Source organism: Elaeis guineensis, chromosome 5 (assembly GCF_000442705.2).
Source record: "Elaeis guineensis isolate ETL-2024a chromosome 5, EG11, whole genome shotgun sequence".
Taxonomy (NCBI): Eukaryota; Viridiplantae; Streptophyta; class Magnoliopsida; order Arecales; family Arecaceae; genus Elaeis; species Elaeis guineensis.
The window spans coordinates 122,208,397-122,228,430 of NC_025997.2; the positions used below are offsets into that span (position 1 = coordinate 122,208,397).

At 36.5% G+C, this 20,034-nt stretch overlaps 2 protein-coding genes across 6 annotated transcripts; one reads left to right on the plus strand and one right to left on the minus strand.

Annotated features, from left to right (window-relative positions):
* Positions 1–2,448: 2,448 nt before the first annotated feature.
* Positions 2,449–3,984, minus strand: LOC105046060 (probable glutathione S-transferase). The gene is made up of 2 exons (XM_010924552.4): positions 3,579–3,984; positions 2,449–2,939 (listed from the first exon to the last, which is right to left on the minus strand). The coding sequence occupies exons 1-2, from the start codon at positions 3,891–3,893 to the stop codon at positions 2,580–2,582; spliced, it is 675 nt and encodes a 224-aa protein (XP_010922854.1). The 5' UTR covers positions 3,894–3,984; the 3' UTR covers positions 2,449–2,579.
* A 6,517-nt stretch (positions 3,985–10,501) lies between these two features.
* Positions 10,502–17,347, plus strand: LOC105046059 (uncharacterized). Of its 5 annotated transcripts, none has more exons than XM_010924551.2 (5): positions 10,502–10,647; positions 11,393–11,558; positions 14,131–14,182; positions 14,276–14,342; positions 16,902–17,262. In XM_010924551.2, exons 2-5 carry the CDS (start codon positions 11,403–11,405, stop codon positions 16,990–16,992), a joined length of 366 nt encoding a protein of 121 aa, XP_010922853.1. In that variant the 5' UTR covers positions 10,502–10,647; positions 11,393–11,402; the 3' UTR covers positions 16,993–17,262. The 5 variants fall into 5 exon arrangements, with proteins under 5 accessions (XP_010922853.1, XP_019706385.2, XP_073114485.1 ...); XM_019850826.3 differs by lacking the exon at positions 16,902–17,262 and adding an exon at positions 16,193–16,807; XM_073258384.1 differs by lacking the exons at positions 10,502–10,647; positions 16,902–17,262 and adding exons at positions 10,716–10,910; positions 16,193–16,828.
* Positions 17,348–20,034: the final 2,687 nt, after the last annotated feature.

The following is a 20,034-nucleotide window of genomic DNA, read 5'->3' on the forward strand; positions in this document are numbered from 1 at the left end:
CACCATCCGTACAGAGATATTTACTATACTGTCCAGGGGGTTATTTATTGAGCAGGTTATCTCTCAACTGTTTTTTTGGCCATTTGAAGACCTCAACAAGCTTTGGTAGAAATCATTTTTCATTGTCTTCCTATCAAAAATAACTAACTCTCTATTTTTAGATATTAAATTTGGGGTATTCTTGAATTTTTTAAAAAATTTATCTTCTATTCCTCACGGAAAAGAGGCTTATTCCCGTATCAATCAAATAGGAGTTAGAATCACACTATATTAATTATACTGAAATATCAAATATTTAATCAAATAAAAATCTGAAATAATAAAAATAAACAGTAATTTTTTAAAAATTTATATTTTTATTTTAAAAATAAAATTTTGATATCCAAATCTCACCGTAAACTGCTTTATCAAAAAATAAATAAATAAATAAATTGCGTCTCCCGCCACCCAATCCGTTATGCGCATCATCGTTCCCATCTTCAGAGCCCAAGATGTCTCCGCTTCAATTCCCTCTATATTCGTCACCGTCCCTCCCTCTCTCTTAATTGGGCTCTAAAGAATCCACTATTAATCGTTCTAGGAGAGAAGCTCCAACATTTCGGTGCTCCAGTGCCACAGAATGGCCCAAAGAACTCTGCTCCAAGGAGGTAATCTGTTTGTTTTGTTTTTATCCTAACAAGGGAAAAGATGTTTCATTTCAAACATTCGGTTATTGACAGCATAACAGCACAAGCCCATCCTTTAACTTATGGCTTTTTTCCCCTTTTCTTTTGGGCGTTATTTTACTATTTTTCAACATGTTAACTTTGTATCTTGTAGTGTTTGTTGGAGCCATGTATGTGGATCGATAGAGAATATATGCTGTTTCTCTCTTTCTTGCACGTTAACAAAAGATGGTGATTTATTTTCGGAATTCAGGGGGTAAAGAGCTCGAATTTTTCCGGCTGTGGGATGTTTCATGGGATTAGAGAATTTATGAAAAATGTACCAGAAAATTAAGATAGACGATCTTTGGTGTTCCCTTGGATCCAATAAGATGGTTTTCACGGATTAGCTATACCTATCATTTTTTTTTTCTCAGGTCAATATCAGCAATGCTGTTCATCCAACAATAAACCTAATTCGAATTATAGTGCTATGGACACAAGCAAACCTGGACGAACAAAATGTTGTTATATTGGAGATTCCTGGAATTTTGCGCATAGTCTTATGTGCAATGATAGCTGCCTATGTGGGATTTGTTGATAAGTAGTCTGAAGGTCCTTTTCTCTGACGTAACAATCTTTAATCCCAATCGGTAGTTAACTAAGAGACAAACAAAAGAGTATGAACCAGGGCCCAGATTCATTAGGGAATATGAAAACCTTCAGCGAGAAGCAGCTGGTATGTTAAATCGTAACCTAATTAAGCTTGAGCAGGACTCTTAATAAATATACCCATATTCTGCGTTGATCTTTCGTCCAATAAGAAATTATTTCACCATGTCATGCTTTTAAAGTGTTACTTACTTTAAACTATTATGAAGACTTGAAGATGTTTATCTCTGTATGTCCTGTCAAACACCAACACTGATAAGGCCACCAATAAATTTAATTCTAAAAAGGCGTATAAACCCATGCTACACTTTGATCTTGAAAGCTGTAAAATCTTTTATAACAATATCATGCTCAAAATAGGTAATATAACACTCCAACTAGAAAACATTCTTTCGTAAACATCTAGGCGAACATTACGGTTCTTAATTTTTTCTTTTCATCCCTTCCTGTTTCTGAGAAAAGTCACACTTAAGATGTGATGTGAGAAGTTCCAAATGTGACAATATTGCATGGCCAGGAGTCTAAATGATGTTGATAACAGCAATTTAGATTGCTTCTTGATGTGCTCATCTTTGAAGGTTTGAAGATCAAGCAAGAACATGGTTGCAATAATTTGAACATATCAATCTTAGTCCAACAATCTTCTATTTGCTGGTCAAGAACTCTTTTTGGAACTAAGCGTGTTAGCTTAATTGGTTGGTACTTTCCTCTGGTTCAAAACTGAGTGGTCATGAATTACCACCGAATACTATGAAAAGATTTTTTTTATATAACCATTTATTAAATATATGTCACCATTTTGTCATCATAGGAAACCAACATCACGGAAGTTGGATTCTAGCATCACAACTTTTTTTTTTTTTAATCCATTTTGGTGGTCCAATAGTATATAGAAATTTTTGGCTTCCTACAGAGTGGCATCCCCATGGGAGCCATGAACAAAAATCTGGTGGTTCTCTTGATGTATGCTATGCCCTTGATATCAACTCTCACCTTCTGAGTTCCCCCATAGAGAAAAGATTCCTATTAGTTCACATTTGTTGTGCCCTTGGGCTCTACCAACAATTGGTTACTGTATCTTGATGATTTTTGTGCACATGCAATTTAACCAAAAAAATTGGATTCACAAAGGTTTGGACAGTAAATCTATGTCTTATTACTGCATTCATTTCATTCACAGTATAATAGCTACTAGCTTTGAAGTGTCTACTCTGATACATAAAATGGAGTCAAAATCAAGTTGGAGACAATGGCCATCTGTGTTCATTTATTCCCTTTTGCTAAGAAGGATTCGCGAAGTGCTCGATACTTGAGAAGCAACTTCTCTCCAGGTGGCAAGCTGTCTTTGACGACTGGAGAATTTAAGAAAGCTTCCATCCATGCACAAAGTAATGGAAATCGCTCTGCATCAACCATTTTCAGCTTGGTGATCTCCTCATAGATTGGCATAACATAAGCAAGTGGACCAATTGATATATCTGCAAGTCCAATTGTTTCTCCACAGAAAAACATCTTTCCTTGAAGCTCTTGTTCCAATATTTTCAGGTTCTCAATTGCTAATGCATATGCTTCCTCTTGCTCTTTCCCTTGTGATATAAAAAGACGCCAAATTGGAGGTGACAACTGCAGCATAGATTGAGCATCATTTCACAGTAGAGATGCAAGCAAGGCAAAAAAAAATTGTGGATCACAGGCAGAAATCAAATTTAAAAATTGTTACATTTGTAGCGATTCTTCTGTTCTTTGTAAAGTGAATCCTAACGAGCAGGTAGAATGAAGAAATAATGTGATCAATGTACACTTCTTACAAAACTTTGAGTGTTCAGTTATGAAAACAATCTAGTCAAGTTCTCAGTGTGGTAAATTATTCCTACATCACGGCTCTGTTTTGGTCTCTCTGCTGTTTTTTATGGTCACTACTAGCACTAAATTAGCTAGTTTCTATCTTGGTATTCTATCCAAATTTATGGAGTCTTTGATTTTTTATTCCCCCTGCAAACGTTATTTTCTTGTCCTACTGTATAGCAGCTTGACAAGACCATCTGAACAGGGAAGATATCAGGAAGGAGAAGTCTATTGGAAATTCTTGTATCTGTTAAATCATACTCTCCCCAACCCCACAAAAAAAAAAAAAAAAAAAAAAGCTCAGGGATATAAGTGAGACACAACACAGTAATCAATTTTGTGAGATCTATAAGAGTTGTATCAAATAGGCAAGCACCAAAAAAGCTGCAAGTACTGGAAACTGCAAACAGTATGTACCTTGTCCACTACAAATTTACACCAGAAGCGGGCCATGGCTCTCTCATAAGGATCATCAGGCAAGATGGGATTGTTCTTCCAAGTTTCTTCTATGTATTCAAGGATGACAGCTGATTCAGCTATTGGTTTTCCATTGTGCACCATCACTGGCACCTTCTTATGCACAGGATTGTATTCCAAGAGCAAATTGCTTTTGTTGGAGAGATCCTCTTCTATGTATTCATATTCGACTCCCTTAATTCTCAGTGCCCATTTGACTATGAGCACAAACGGGCTTGACCATATCCCGAATAACTTCACATCTCCTTTCTCCATTGCTTGCTTTGCTGAAGGTTCCCTCTGTGCTGCTAGAGTTTTATAGAGGGGAATGCATGTTCGTAGGAATCTTCCTTCATTGAAGACTTTTTTGTTTTCCTGAGCTCAATCGTTCATTGAAGTGAGTCTTGCTTTCTTGTTTTTTGTAATGACTTTACTTTGGTTCTCATCCATCTTTGTCAGATTGGAGTTCCTCATTTTTTCTGGGAAACTGTGGGTCGGTTTCGTGGAGGGAGCCCCAGTTGAATTAAAAGGTAACCTGCAGGGGTGGCAATCGATTTGAGCCACTCAAGTTTCGAAAAAAAAAAAAGAGGAAAGAAAGGGGATTTAGGCTTGGTTGGAAACTAAACGAACCAAGCTTGGACCAACCATCAGAACTGAAAATTAATTTCAAGCTAAGTTAAAAATCGACCTGGCTCGACTTGATTAACCTCAAAAACATATTATGTATATATATACACGCATGTATATACATACGCATAGCTTAGATGGTGGTTGTTGGATTTTAGATCGGATAACCTATAGTTTAGGGTCATTTCAAGCTTAAATATTTATTAGTTTTCAAATCTATTAAATAACAATTCAAGTTTAAACTAAACTTGAATCAAGCTTTGATCTAAAATTATATTGAGCCTGGCTTAAGCTTGAATTAATTTTCAACTTAACTATTTAAGAATTTTAGGCAAATCAATTGGGCTCATTTTGAGCTTTGTTCAGAATTAAGCTTAAATCGAGCTTAAAAATAATGATAAACAAATCAAGTGTGATTTTAATTTTCAAACTTAAAATTAATTTCAGCTAGGCTTGTTCAAACCCATACGCAATCAAGCTCAGCTCAATTACACCCCTAGTCACATGATCGGGAACATTACCTCAAAATTTCTAGTTGGACATTTGATTTACTAAAAGCTTTTTTAGATGGCAAGCCCCATATAGAGTTGATTGGGCCATGTCGGCTTCACTGCATAAGAAACATATTGAGGGAAAAATTGTAAAAAGAAAAAAAAATATATGAATCTGGACTTACAAATGAATATATCTGATCCAGATTATGGCCATGCAATTTTTCTTTTAATCGAACTTCTACTTTTCTAAATTGAATTTTACATGAACAAATATGGCTTTTTATTTCTCCTCGAGGGTCTAAACCCCATTTTCTACCCTGTACCAGCCCTATGACCTTGAGGGCCAACACCAACCTGGCATGTGCCCCCCATCTTCTACCCCATAAGGCGTTGTAGTTTTGGCCCATGAGAGATTGAAGAAAAAAATATCATAATCGAGCTGCTCTCCTTGGTCGCTTTCCCACTTGAAATTATAGATAATCTATGGCAATTTTCCTTGGTCTCTTTTGATAGAGTAGATCGATGACAATAACATGGTGGAATATTCTTGGTTCTGACAAAAAGAAAAATCTCTTCATGTACTTCCAAATACCAAACCGCATAGTGATAGATTTAAGACCTGGCAGTTTATTTGAACAAATCTTGTCTATGTACAAGTTCAGACACATCCTGTTATAAATTCCAAATTGTTAAATCTCAATAAATTAAAGCCTATAGGTTGGAACTAACTTTTTTACATATTGAATGCATGCAATTAGCAATAAATAAGACCAGTTGTTGTTGGGTTAACCTACCTTTTGTGCTGTGAACCTCACGGATTAGCACTACTAAGATATTGGAAAGTCAAGGATCTATATGAATATGGAGGTCATAAGGTGCATTACTAGCATCCTATTACTTGAACCCACACTTGTGATTGATGGCTTTGGGCTGGTAGGCGAAGGGGAGGTTTAATGTGTAAAAGCTATGTATGACCATCTAGAAAGCAAAGGGAAATGCATGCAGGGCAATGGAGAGTTTGGATAACCATTTGGAATTTAAAGGTTGCTTCTAAAATAATAACTATTGTTTGTACTATGAAAATTTTCTAAGAATCTATTTGGTTGGGGATAATTTAGTATGAAAAAATAAATTTTATATCAGATTATCATGTTTGGTATGAAAAAAAGAAGAAAGAGATGGTAAAAAAAATAGTAAGCCCCATACTTATTTTTCGGAAAAAGAAGGTAAAACAAATGCCCTGGAAGAGTTGGTATTCGGTAAATTTTCAAGTGGTGGCTTGACAAAAATAACCCTAATAAAGCTACTATGTAATCATTGAATTTGTTTAATGTCTTGTTAAATCCATTCAATAGAGAGCTTTTGTAAAAAAATTAAGATGGGAATGGCATTATACAAAGGACTATATAATGATAATTGTTATATTAAAACTGATGGAGATAATAATGCTAGTGTAGTATTAAAAAAATATTTTATATTGGAGGATGTATTGATAAATTTAATCACATTCCCATATAAGATTATCTTCAATCAAATACAGTAATCTTTTTTTAGTATTATTTTTTAAAATAATTTTTCCATCAATCAAGTATAATAAAAATTATTTTTCTCTGTAATCATTTTTTTCAGATAAATAATTTATAGGAATCGTTGAAATACCCCGTAATCTGGAACATCCCAACCAAATGGACCCAAAGAGAAACTTCATACCCAAGTTTGATTGGATAATTTACAACTTTACTCTGATGTTATGTGTTTAATTCATAATTTAAGTACTTAAACTCCTGATTATATATTTTTTGGATGCAGGAGGTCAATTCAAACGTTAAATCTGTACTGGGTTAGAAAAGGTGGCCCAAACTACTCTAGCCCAAGCTCTTGATGGGATCGGTTTAGAACAGTTTTCACGAGGGCCATCCAACCTCATAAGCAGGGGCAAATCTTGCTTGCTTGGCGCTACACTATGGATTATTGGGAAGGCATGAAACAAAACCTCTACCGCGGTATTTGGTGTTTGGATGGTCTATCATGACCTGAACCCACCATACATAAAGACTCAAGAGAATACATCAGGCGTACAAGTTGAATATAACCTCAACAATATTGGACATCATTTCAAAACAATGTAAAATAATTCCATCATTAATAACAAAAATTGTCCAATTATAATGTTCAATTATAGACTGGTACCAGTGATGTTCTAACTATTCCTCCTCTTATCGGTAAGCTCAAACCATAACCGAGTACAGAGTATCTTTGACTCCTAAAAGGAAAAATAGAATAGTATGAGCTAACAATTTAGTAAGAATCCACATGCACTCACATTGATGTATATTATAATATTTAAATGGAATTATCCAGCAACACGTATAATAATTAGAATAGGATTAAAATATCATTAACATTTAATGTATATTTAAGATAATTAGTACCTGAGTTCCTTTACCTTTCATGAGTGAAGATTTATCAAGAAATAATACAACCTCCATTCAACACTCATTCAATGAACATTTCATTACCATTTATAATTCTTTATCAAATATGTAATTCAGCACACATTAGCGTATACAACAAATAATTTGGTTTGAATTCAGCTTTGGGCTAACCACAATTATATTTTCAGTCTGTGATGGAGCAACAATAATGTCATGTTTCTGGCTTGTGACAGGACAGTAATATTATCTTAGTTTGGAGCTTATACTCCTCCAAACAGTTCTAGTGCACATATCAAATTTGTTATTTTTGACTTTACAGGAAGGCAGCTTTCCATTCAGTTACCTTGAATTATCTAGGTGGCAATAAATTATCCCAGTAACTAGTAATGTTGGTTGCCTTTATTTGAAAAGCAAGCTCCTTCATCTTGAAAAGAAAGAATTTTGTTTTAAGCTACCAAGATGGGTTTCTAAGAGAATTGTCCCAATGAGGCACGGAAGGGAAAGGAAAATATCAATGGATTTCATTCTCTTACCAACTAGGATTGTATTTTCAAAACAATAAAGAAGGTAGCAATATCCTAAATTTCAACTTTGCCTTATTAACGAAATGAGCTTGGAAGTTGTTGTCAGGATTGGAGGCTAATTGGAAGAACCAAATGATCAAGGCTTACTATGGCAGAAGAAATCTTGGAATGCAGGTTAGGAGATCCACAAAAAAGGCTTCACTGGTTTGGAAAAAAATTAGCAAGGGTCTTAAAAAATTTTGGAATTGCATATCCTTCAACTTAGGTAATGGAGATAACATTCACTTGTGGGAGGACTTTTGGCTTGTTCCAGTGCTACTTCACTTTTCTTTGAGTAGAATAGCTTGAAGTTTTAGAGGGCCTTATCTTCCATAAAAATTAAAAATTTAAATAATATTTTTCGATTAATCTTTTTGGATGGGATCTTGGAGTATTACATTTCGTATATGTTGGCCAGTGAGACCAAGCTTCAGCTATTGGCATGGCTTGGTTGGGAACATGTGGGTCTTACCTTAGCTCATGATGGGGGTTCACTGGAGCCAGCCCCTTGCGTGCTAGGAAATTTTGGGCTGTGGCCTATGAGTACCTAAAAATTGTGCCTCACACACAGCAGAGTGAAGAGGAATCTTTGGTTCCATAGTAACCTCCAGGTGACCCCATTCATTAACTTAAACACTGATGGTTCTTTCTTGGACGTGGACAGATGTGCGGTAGCTGGTATTATTTGCATGATGCTATGGAGATCCCTCTTGTTAAGGCTGAAGCTATCTGGGCCACATCCTGAATGATGACAGAAGCACGAGGAAGCCTTACTTCAAAGCAAAGCTTAATGGATACTTGATGGAATGTTGGAATACGTGATTGTTCTTGTCGACAGGACCTTGAATTAAGATTTTTATGATCCAATATTTTAGTTATAATATCCTATTGACCAGGGGGATGGCTTTAGATTGCAATGTGATATGACCGTGATCACCTACTTGATGTCAAACATGTGGTTACAAAGAAAATCCAATATTCCGAAAAAAATAACTCTAGTAGGATGTAAATTTAAGAAGGGATTAGTGGCAAACATGGAATAGTTGTGACTGAGAGAATCCAAAAAAAAATTTAAGCCACCTCTTCATCCCACCATCCACTGTATATTGAGATGACATAAATTATTTCCCTATTAATGATTAATTAGTATTTATTATGGTAAATGTTCTCCTCCTTCCCGAGTGGGTTTGGTTGGGGCAATTGATATCTGAAATGAGAATCGAAATAGATAACTCCTATTTCAACTATTTGATTGGAGGGAGTTCCATTCCGATTCTCATTTTAGAGAAGAATGGAAATGGCCCAATTCTTCTATAACTGAATCCGGACCATCCCTACGAGAGTCAAAATCTCATTCCACCGGAATGAGATAAAAAAAAAAAAAAATCTATCAGGGTCTTTTGGATCGGATGGTGTCGGAGATCTACAGAGTGAGAGAGATCGAGGTGGAAGGTGTGGCCGACTGCGAGATGGTGGGGGCGGGCGCCGATGGCATGAAAGCGGGCAGAGGAGAGGGTGACGGAGGCGAACGAGCGGAGGAGGGAGGGGGCGGCGACGGAGAAAGAGTTGATCAGCTTAATATAGATCAGGACGGAGATCTAGAATGAGAGAAGGTCGGGGACAAGGATGGCATGGTCCGAGGAGGGGAGGGAGGCGGTGAAGCCCTTGCGGAGGGCGGCGGAGAGGGTATGGGAGGAGTTGTTAGCCACAGAGGATTCCGACGGACCTGATTGGCGAGGAAGATATTGATACCAATAATCAGAAACGGGGACGAAAGGTTTGCAGTCGCACGAAACCAGGTGCGGTGTGGACGACGGTAGGGCGGGGCCGCAGCAAGGGATCTATGACATTTAGTTCATAAAATATTTCATCTTTTATTATTTATTTAATTTTTATTTAATATTAATTTTTAAAATAATTATTTTTTAAAAAATTTAATAAAAAATATAAATAAAAATTTAAACTGATCCCTCTTTCTATCTTTGAATGAATTAAGGAACAATAATGGAAATCATTCATTTCTATTCTGATTCCAATCATGAATTAAATATTTTAAAAAATTTGATCATTTCGATTTTGATTTCGATTTCGATCCATTCTAATTTCGATTCAAATTTCGATCATAAATTAAATATTTTATTATTATTATTTTGTTGTTGTTACTGTTATTATCGAATGACCGAGAGATAAGGGAATAAATAATCTCGTCTAACGGAAGAAGGATGACCATCGGCAAAACCTAATTTATTATTATTTTTTACAATAACAATGATTGTTATTACAAACATTATTTATTCAATTTTATTTAAAATTATATGAAATATAAATATTGACTACATCACGCCTCTTCATCTCTATATCTATTAAACTAATACGAGAGAGAAAACTCCATCCTCTCTAAAATTCAAGAAAAAAACAGTAAAATCATTAAAAAAAAAGCCGAGTATGGCATGAATTTTAAGTTAACTGAAATTTTATTGAAATAAAAATTTTCTAATTTACCATCAGTGAGCTAAAACTCTTTTTGATTAAAATGATGCTTCTATAATTAGAGAAATTCATAGATTAAAAATATAAAATCAATATATTATTTTTTAAATTAAAATATTTTTCTATAAAATACTAACCTTTGCACGTGCATCAAAAATGAAAAAAAAAAAAAACCATGTTGTTCGTCAAAAAAAAAAAAAACATCATTTCTTTACATCTTATTAACTCATTATATATATTTTTTATTTTTATATTTTAAAACAGGTTACGTCGACCCAGGCCAAAATTCCATCTCCGGGCCGTCAAGTCGCACTCGGGGGACGGGACGTGGAGGAGCCACTCCTGCTAGGGTTCCGGAGAAACATTTTTCTCACGCTTACCGCTGCGGTTGTTTCCGCCCCCGGCAATTCTTCCACAGAAGGTATGCCCGTGAGATCAAATGTTTACTTCCTTTTCCTCCTCCTCTCTCTCGATCGTCGCTCTATTCGATTAGAAAAGTGGGCGTTTCTCGTGATCTGTGAAGGCGAGCTGGGGTTTCGGTATCCTTTCTTTCTCACGGGATCTCCGTCGATCTTAGGTTCCGAGGATGCTTTTGTTTACCATTGATCGATGCATTGCGTGCTCCAAAAAACTCCTTCATGGATCAATTTCACTTGTATTGGTGTACATCATTCACCCTTTATGGTACCTTCGCTCACATTACTGTAGATCAGTCAGGCTTTATGGTACCATAGGTAGGGCACAGGGAGACTGGGGTTTTTAGGTGGAAATGATTGGCGCCTTTTACTCTGAATCTCTGATCCTTTTATTCCGACCAAAATCCGATCTTTCGACAAGAAAGGAACCTTTTTCTTTCAGCATGTTTAAAAAATTGTGACTTGATGTGCATGCAACAACCTTAGACATAGCGGCACCTCAATGTTGACAACTTATGGACTAGAATTATATACTGGTTTCCAGATGGAAGGTTTTCGTGTTGCCTAAAGTTTTTTGGTCCTTTCAAATATTTTAAACTTTTTTGTTATGCTTATGATTTCTGGAGATGAATGCATCTTACGCATCCAATTGCTGCTGGTTTAATGCAGTTAAAATGTCTCACTATTTTTGGAGAATTCGTTCTTTTCATTTTAGAGTGGATCTATGTCTGACATGTTTTTGTTAATCAGGCTTGAAGTCATGGCAGGTCCTGGCAGATCCATGGTGTATTCGCTACTTCTATTCGCCACTATTCTCTCACTTCTTGAAATGTATAGAGGGAAGTTGGCATCTTCTGAGTTGCTGACGATTTTTGGTGGCTTTATCAGCTCCCTTTTATTTCTTGTGCTGCTAACAGTGAGTTCTAAGTTCCTTAGTCGCTATTTTATTTTATCCTCTGCATGCAACTTTTTGCTGATACTATGTGCGTGCCAGTTTTTTTTTCTTCAGTTGTTATTGTACCATATTTTTCTAAATTGACTATCATTCCCTTCTTTTATATGAATCACCTCTCTTCACTCATGTCTATAAGCTATGATCTTTTACAGCAGAGCATCATAGTTGAATGTATTAGCATAAGGCCATAACAGAATCTCCTTTTGTCAGGTACATGTCTGAATAACAGATAAGGTCATTAGGTGTCAAGAGTGGTCAGTGATAAGTATATCTTAATTCTTGATTTTAAATTCTGTACAAACCTTGAAAATGATAGTTCTTGTTGGAAAAGAGGCTCACAATCTATAGGAACATTTGCTGTATATAAACATACATACCTTTTCCTTTAGAGTGTAATAGCCTGTTTTTGTATTGCTGCACGGATGGAGCACATGGGAGTTTGTCAAGGAGGGATTACAGTTTGAGACAATTTGTTTGAACTCCGTAGCTGTTATTTGATATTGTAGAGAATGTGATAGGATGGGGTACAAATCATTCTCTTTGAGTTGGAACTCTATTGCCTCTCCTTGCACTCTTCAAGTTGTTTGCCTCTCCTTGAACCAACATTGAAACATATTGTTTCTGTTTTTGGTCCTCAGTTTGAGTTGAATATATCCTGATAATACACTGACTTCCTTGTATAACTAAGTGCATTTGAGTAGAAAGAATGGTGAATGATCTGGCTGATAACATAGATTCTCATATGCTGTGATTTCTAGCCATCCTATTACCCTTAAATTTTTTATTCTCATTGGAAGCAGGACATTCTTTGAAAGGGACCTCATTTCAACAACTCACTTGTTTTATCCTTATGCACTGTTAGGCATGCCTTCGGTTTCATCAAACATGACGAGCTGGCTACTGGGTCATCGGTACAGTAAGGCCAAGTAATTTGAATCTCTTACCTAGGGTGCCACACCCACCTTGGAATGTCTATTTGCATTCTTCTACACTAGCTTACTAAGTGCTTTTTACACAGTATTTTGAGAGCTCTCTTTCCCAACTCTTGCACCCAAATCCATGCACAGTCCAAGCATCATAGTAGATCAATATTTTGGCATTCTCCACATGAAAACCCACATATAGTCTAAAAGCTACCTAAATAACAGTATAATGTTATAATAATAGACTTAGGCCTACATAGTCTCAAATGTAAAGTAGATCAATATTTTGGCGTTCTCCAAATGAAAACCTTTGTAAAGTATATATGTTACCTAAATGACAATATAACTTTATAATAATAGACTTAGGCCTAAGGTTGGCTCCCAAGATTGTAGGATTTTGAGATGGATGTAATCTAAGAAGATCAATTAGATATAATTATCCTATCATGAAGCTAAGAAGTGATATCGGTAGAGGATAATGAGAAGAGAAAATGCTTGAGATGGTTTCTGCATGTCCTACATTGGCTAGATACTAGCTATGTCTGGAAGGAGTCTCTAACATGGGCTGAATGGTTTTCAACTGAAAACGGGACAAATATCATATGGGTAAAGGCTTAAGGCTGATCTTGGATGCAGACCAACATTGATTGGGGACTCACTTTCTTACTAGAATTAATTCTTGTCTCGATCCATTCCTTAATAGTTTTAGTTTCTCTTATGAACCATGTTTTTGTTTTTGTTCTGACACTCTCTGCAATTTCCTAAAGCTTCCATGATCAACCTTCGGGAAAACATCTAGATTTTGTTAGAGATTAATGTCAGTTATCCAAACATTTATCAAATCTTCCTCATATAGTATTATTGCTCATAAGTGTAGTTCTTTTAATTTGGGGCCATTATGACTGCGATAAACTTGGGATAAATCTGGAGGGAAATGGAGGAAGAAGCAAAGAGAAGGAATCAAAGGGAAGGTGAATGAGGGTGTCTTATGACTGCTATACAAGTTGGGAAGACTAAGCCTGAGCTGTAGCTCCCTCCATCCAAAATATATGTTTACTGATTTGACTAATCTTTTTGGTGTTGGATAAACCAATAAATGTGTTAATTTTGATCCATCATTTTTCTAATAGCCTTACATAAGAAGTGATCGAGCCACTTAAACCTGGTGTCAAATAGCCACAGAAGTCTTCAAAATAGGATAAGATGGAGCTTCCATTGGGAAACAAATATGCCCATATAACCGATTTGCTTATGAAGGCTAAACTAACAAACTTAAATGTCCAACCTTACTCCACACTTTCTAGCTTGGATTGAATTTTATATAAATAATAAATATGAAAAAAAATGTGTATGACATGCAAACAGAAAGTTCTAGTGTTGTGTTTTTCTGCTGTCAGTTATCTTAAGAATTACAACCTGCCTGACTTGAAGTTGTTAACTTCTAACACATTTTTTTTTTTGTAAAAAAATGATAATTTCTCATTAAAAGATCTAATAGAGAACTTTTTGTTTACTGGTGTTATATACATAAAATTTCAGTCGTCAAGCAATGTAGCCTTAGCTAAAGAGCAAGGACCTATCAAGTTATGTTGACTTCACTTTTTCTGCAGTTCATCGGGAATTATCAAGAGTCGAGTGGGATGAAAACAGGATGGGGTGCTGGTAAGTGTAATAACATTTTCCAGGCATTTCTATTTAGTGACCCTCTCTTTTTCTTCTTTTTAAAAGAAAATTTCTTTCTTTTTTTTTTGGCAGTTGTACTGGCAGAAATTGTTGCTCTTATTGCTGCTAGCACAGTTCATCGTGTCTGTGTTACAACATGGTATTGAATTTATATTATCTCTCGTTGCAGCACTTTATTTTTCTAATATTTTGATGACATTAAGGTTGTAGGACAGATAAATCTCTGACAATTCTTTTAGATGTTTGCGTGATAAACAAAGCATATATACTGATAGATTGCTTAGTTTTAGTTGTCAAGACACAGATAAATGAATTTCTAGGGTGTATCTTCCTTTATTTCCATAAAAGGAATTCCTGGCTGGAAGTTTATGATTGCTCTACAGTTCTAAGTATTCCTGGTTGAGAAGGTTGGTCCTGTTCCATAATGCCAAGGTGGATTAGGTTAGTGATGTTAAAGAAGGAAGCAGAAGAATATCTATTTGGATTTCGAGTCCTGGGAATCTACCCTATTCTTTCTTTTAGATCCCCCCACCGCCCCCCTCTCCCAACCGTGCGCTCCTTTTACATTTCTTTGATTGACTACTTCTGTCATTTAATTAATCTACTTTCATAGTGGTCTCACCATTATAGTTTCACTCAATTTTTGGTGTTATCTACAGCTCACATTTAAACAGAAATTTCTTGTCTTCACCATTATGCACTTTCACTGAAAGATAACGTTGCCATCATGCCTGGTCATTTGAACTATGTACTTCCATTCAAATAGTCCTCCAGTTATTTGTGAACTGAGGTATATTCTACTGCACTACATGTTATAGACTAGTCACCAATGCCCATTCGTGGTGGCTGTTCACCTAATAAGGTTTCTAGGAGGGGCTTCCATCTATTATTGTCATCGAGCTTTAAGTTGTTTATGAATGTTTGTAGGGATAATCTTTCATAGCAGATGTGGTTGAAGAGGGGATTACTATTTATTTCTTGGATGCTGTGAATCTGCACAGGGTTTTGTTGCTATTTTAGAATATGTGACATTTGATGAAGATTATCCTCTTTATCCCACCTTCATTTTAGACTGTTACTAATGGATAGCACTAACAGAATTGTGAGTCAGCCAAGCACGATGCTCAGACATCATCATATCATCTACCTGATATCACAACTCTTCACAAGGCTTACACAGTTTCAGCTATCAGCCCCTGTGCTGACTTCATGGCAGTTCCAATATGCTTTTACCTCTATTGAAAGTGTTTGCAAGAGACATTTAATAATTCCCATAATGATAGTGTCAACACACTCCTTTTGCTCTATTAGTAGTGATGCTCATATAAATAGACATACACAGGTGAAAGTAAATCTGACATTTCGTACACCCACTCGAAAGGACTATTTGTGCTAGATTAAAATCAAGGCTTAGGAGTTAGAGCATTGTTCTCATCCATCAAATAGAGCATTACCAGCTGCAGCTGGGTGTACATTATCAAGTCTACACTTGTTGCTTTTTTTGGGTTGATGCAATACAGTAATAAAGGGGATTCATTATGAGGATGCCATACGGTTCTACTCGAAAACTTCAGAATCAACCTTGCTCAGGAGTCCTGTACATATTTCCATGTGGCCTTTTTTTAGTTTTTTGAGATGAATATGTCATATTGTTGATGGTGTATCTTAGAAAATTTTGATGGTCAGCTCACCAGTTTTGCTGAAAATGGCATCTGACCTTGATCGAGCAATTTATGGGTTAAACAAACTTCCCAGGAATGCTTGATTGTATGGAAAGTTGTGGTGCTCAAATAAGCCCTATGGGTCATCCCTTTCTTCAAACATATGCATATATTTTTTCTATTATGTATGGATAAGTTTGTGGTCGCATGAGTATACTGCAAGTGGATCTTATTGTTGGTATCAAGGTCCTTTAGACTTTTAAGGATATGTTATCGTCTGAATGCAAAAAAATCAAGTTTCTGAAAAGATCAAGTTTGCTTTCGGGAGGTGGACAGCGCTGTGGATTGGGTTGCATCCTTTGTTGCCGAGCATACCGGAGATTGAACCTGGCATCAAGACGATGACTGCCTTCATGCTCTGTGAGATATTTTGTATTTTGATTTCCTGGGCTGTACTCACACTAGAACGGTGTGATGGGCCGCTTGTACCAAAAAAAAAAAAAGAGATCAAGTTTGCAGAACAGATTTTTGGAGTACGAGTCCTTAATCATCATCTTTTTTTACAAATTTGATAGTGACTGATCCACAAGCCACATGGCAAGGTTCTGATATTTTATTATCTATCTTGTCTATTTTTCTTTCTTGTCATCTTAAGCTAACCAAATGTAGGGGCAGTTCTGACCTTTATAGAGATTGTAGCAGGTCATGTCTTTCTCACTCATTTTTTTCTTGTGAAAACAACCATGTATGACTTTATCGTGCTATAGCAATGAATTGCATTTTCAGATCAGCTGACCCAGCTAAATGACAAGTTGTGACAGCAACTCAATGTTCTTACCATTTTATTTTCTTTGTTTGCATGTATATCTCTCTCTCTCTCTCTCTCTGGAGTAAAAAAGGGAAAGAGAAGAGTTTTTGCATCATTTCTTTTAAAACGTACTGCTAGTTGTTATTTATTTGTTTTGGTATATCTCAAAGGGTTGTGAGATTGAACCTTAAGTTTAACACAGTCTTTCCTTTGTTCCGGATGCTTGCAGTTTCTTATTTTCAGCTGGACTTCTTTATGAGGTTAACAAGCTTTCAGGGATGATGCTCATGAAAAGTGAATCAAAAGGGCGGCGCCATTGAATGAGTGGCTCATCAATTGTGGATCAGTAGAGTGAAAGCCTCTAATTGCGCAAATATGGGCCTTTGTTAAGATTAGACTCTTCAATTTTACATCTGGATACGCAGATTATTGAGGATGATGCCTTTCAGAAAATGATGTTTTGTCTAAAACAGGTGAGATTTGGTACATTGCTGCTGGTCAGGGTTCATGCCCTCATTTAGGGGAGACCATAAAGAGGGCACGGTTTTCTTTCCATAAAGATGAATCTTGATGCTTTTTTTTCGGCTGAATGATGGTGTCAAGCTTGTGATTTGAAAAGGTGGGCTGTGTACATCTTATTTAGTTTGCAGCATATCTGATCAATTGGGACATCAATACCTTTTCAGAGATAGCAGGTTGTGATTGATACATAGAGCGTGGACCCAGGATATGATATGGCCTACTGTAGTGCACGGGTGATTCAAATGACAAAGGCCTGTGCATGCCAAGTCGCATGGGTTGAAATGGGAGGGCATTATGTTGGCACTAAACTATCTGAGGCTGATCTGGTCATGATTCATGAATAGCCGTTGCATGAGTCAAAGGTTAGGGATTTTCCCATAGAGTCCCTGTGAAAATTCTCCCTTTCTGGTAATTACATGCATGCCCTTTGCGTTGCCTGGATGCACACGAATCCCATTCTTCCAGGTGATATTTCCATTAAGATTTGTGGCTGGATTTCTATGTAGTATCTACCACTGGATGCGGGTTGTATCTTCCATGCAACAGAATGATTGATCTTCGTTCGCAGCATGAATCATTGGATCGTGCATTGGACAGCTTTTAAAGCATGATGTCCATCTTGTGATTGGTGTTGATGGATGGTAGGAAGAAGTTGGAGAGCTTTGAAAGCTGTATAAAGTGCAATCCAATTTTTGACATTGTCAAAGAAAGTCGATTGTTCTTTTGCACGGAAGGTACAACCCGAACCCTCTACCACTTACAGTTGAAGGGCATTTTTTTTTTTTAGGATCCTAACGCCATCTATTTGTTGATTTGTTGCCAAGCGCCTAACAGCCATCAGTGACCTTTGAAATGTCCGGCGAGGCATGATGGTCCTATCAATTAATTTATGGCATGTAATTGTCGGAGGCTCAGTTTAGTTTGTGGGAAATGCTTTGTGCACCGCGGGAAAAGGCTCTTGGACTTATTGAAGGGCTGTAAGTCCAGGTGCATCCAAATCTTGCTGGGATTACCAGCCTCCGCATCTGCCGTCCTCCTTCCCAACTCTTTCTCAAGACAAACTGGGACCAATATAATATATGAACCGGCTTTTTTTTTTTCCCTTCCATTTCATTTAAATTATTGAAGCAATGGACCTTCTTAATTTATTTGAATGCACGATGCTTGCTTGGAAACACAACCATTTAAAATGCTTTAGGTTTCGTTTGCGCATGCCATTTGACATCTTCAATATTCTTAGAAGAAAACTTCTTGAACATAGCGTCCAATAATCTCAGCCTCATGCCCTCCCTCCAGAGTTTACATTGCAGTCGGTCAGAAGTGCAGAAATAGGAAGCTCCCTGTGATATTTTATGTATTTGGTGAAGTCCCGTTCCTCTCCCACTGACCATGCACATTTTTTAGGCTACGCCAACTTGCGGAGGAGAAGAATGATCAATTTGATAAAAACGAATGGTTTTTTTTTTTTTTTGGTGATTGGTGCTTTCTTGGGGCTGCTCAACAAGAAAAGAAAGTAAAAAGAAGAATTATGATTGTTTCCCTCTTACCCCTTCTCAGGGATTTCCCTAGTTTACCCGGCGTAGCATGGGTGACAAATTCGAAGATTAACACCCTAAATCACAGAACTGGTTGATGTCTGGGGACAACAAGCAACAAAAACTATCAAGTTTTAAAGACAAGATTGCCCCAAAGAAGGGACATATACCATGTAACCGCTATACTAGATCTATATTACTGTTGAAATATCCCTGAGCTTAACTGCGGTTGATGCCATAAGGAACATGTCAATTTGATATTCAGCTGATTTACTCGAGCCAAGTTTGCCATGTAGTTTGCATCCATGTTTTTTTTTGAATTTGCAGATAGTGATTTGAGAAGCAAGATTGAGAAGAGTCTTGGCATATTTTCTGTTTTTTCTTGAAAATACCAAGTTAGTTCGTTTTTGTAATGTGAGCGGTTAATTAAACTTGTTTTCAGTTGCGATGATGAAGAATATTATTCTTAAGGTCCATTTTTGGTACCACTTTGGAAGCTCATATAAAATCTTAGTAATTTTCTGCATGCATTTTGTGCTTGTATGGCTGAGGTTGGTTCGTGGCCATGTGAAGAGGACATGTTTCAAGTTAATTGACCGCTGGCACATCCCAAAGTTCACTTTTCATGAAGAAAATACGCCAATCTTTTCATCCGAATTCAGTGAAGCATTGTCAGCTATGACTTGAGGTTGGATGAGAACCACACAACACATCCAGCTTTTCTAGTGGCATCCGTCACAACCGTCACCCCATCAAGTTGGTATATAGGTTAATGAATCCTGGAAGGACGCTGACGCTGTACGTTTCTAGTCTCTTTATCTCCTTTGGAAACAACATAAAATTATAAATTGTTAACCCCTAAGGGATAACCAGGAAAACATCTAACACGTTATTTGCCTTCTCAGGTAAATTCGACATAGATTTTGGTTGTTCGGACCGACTTTCTTTAGTACCAAGGCTTCGTAGCTGAGTATCTTGAAAAACTTAAAAATAAATAAATAAATAAATAAATAAATAAATAAATATTTAAAGATATTTTTGTTTTTTTTTTTTTTTTTACACGGATTCAATTTTTGAATGAATACATCCAACAACATCATAAAACAAAATATCTTCTGGAGATTTAAAAATTCCGCTGATACCAATGATGATCCCAAATGCTCCGCCATAAAAATAACCGTCTAATTGACCGTCGAGTTCGTCTTTTAAAAAATATGCCTAAAAGACAAATCTACACAATCGAAGAGTGAAGTCACGATGTCCCGTGGAAGGGATGGCCGGCCTCATTCCGCGTACACCTCCGGA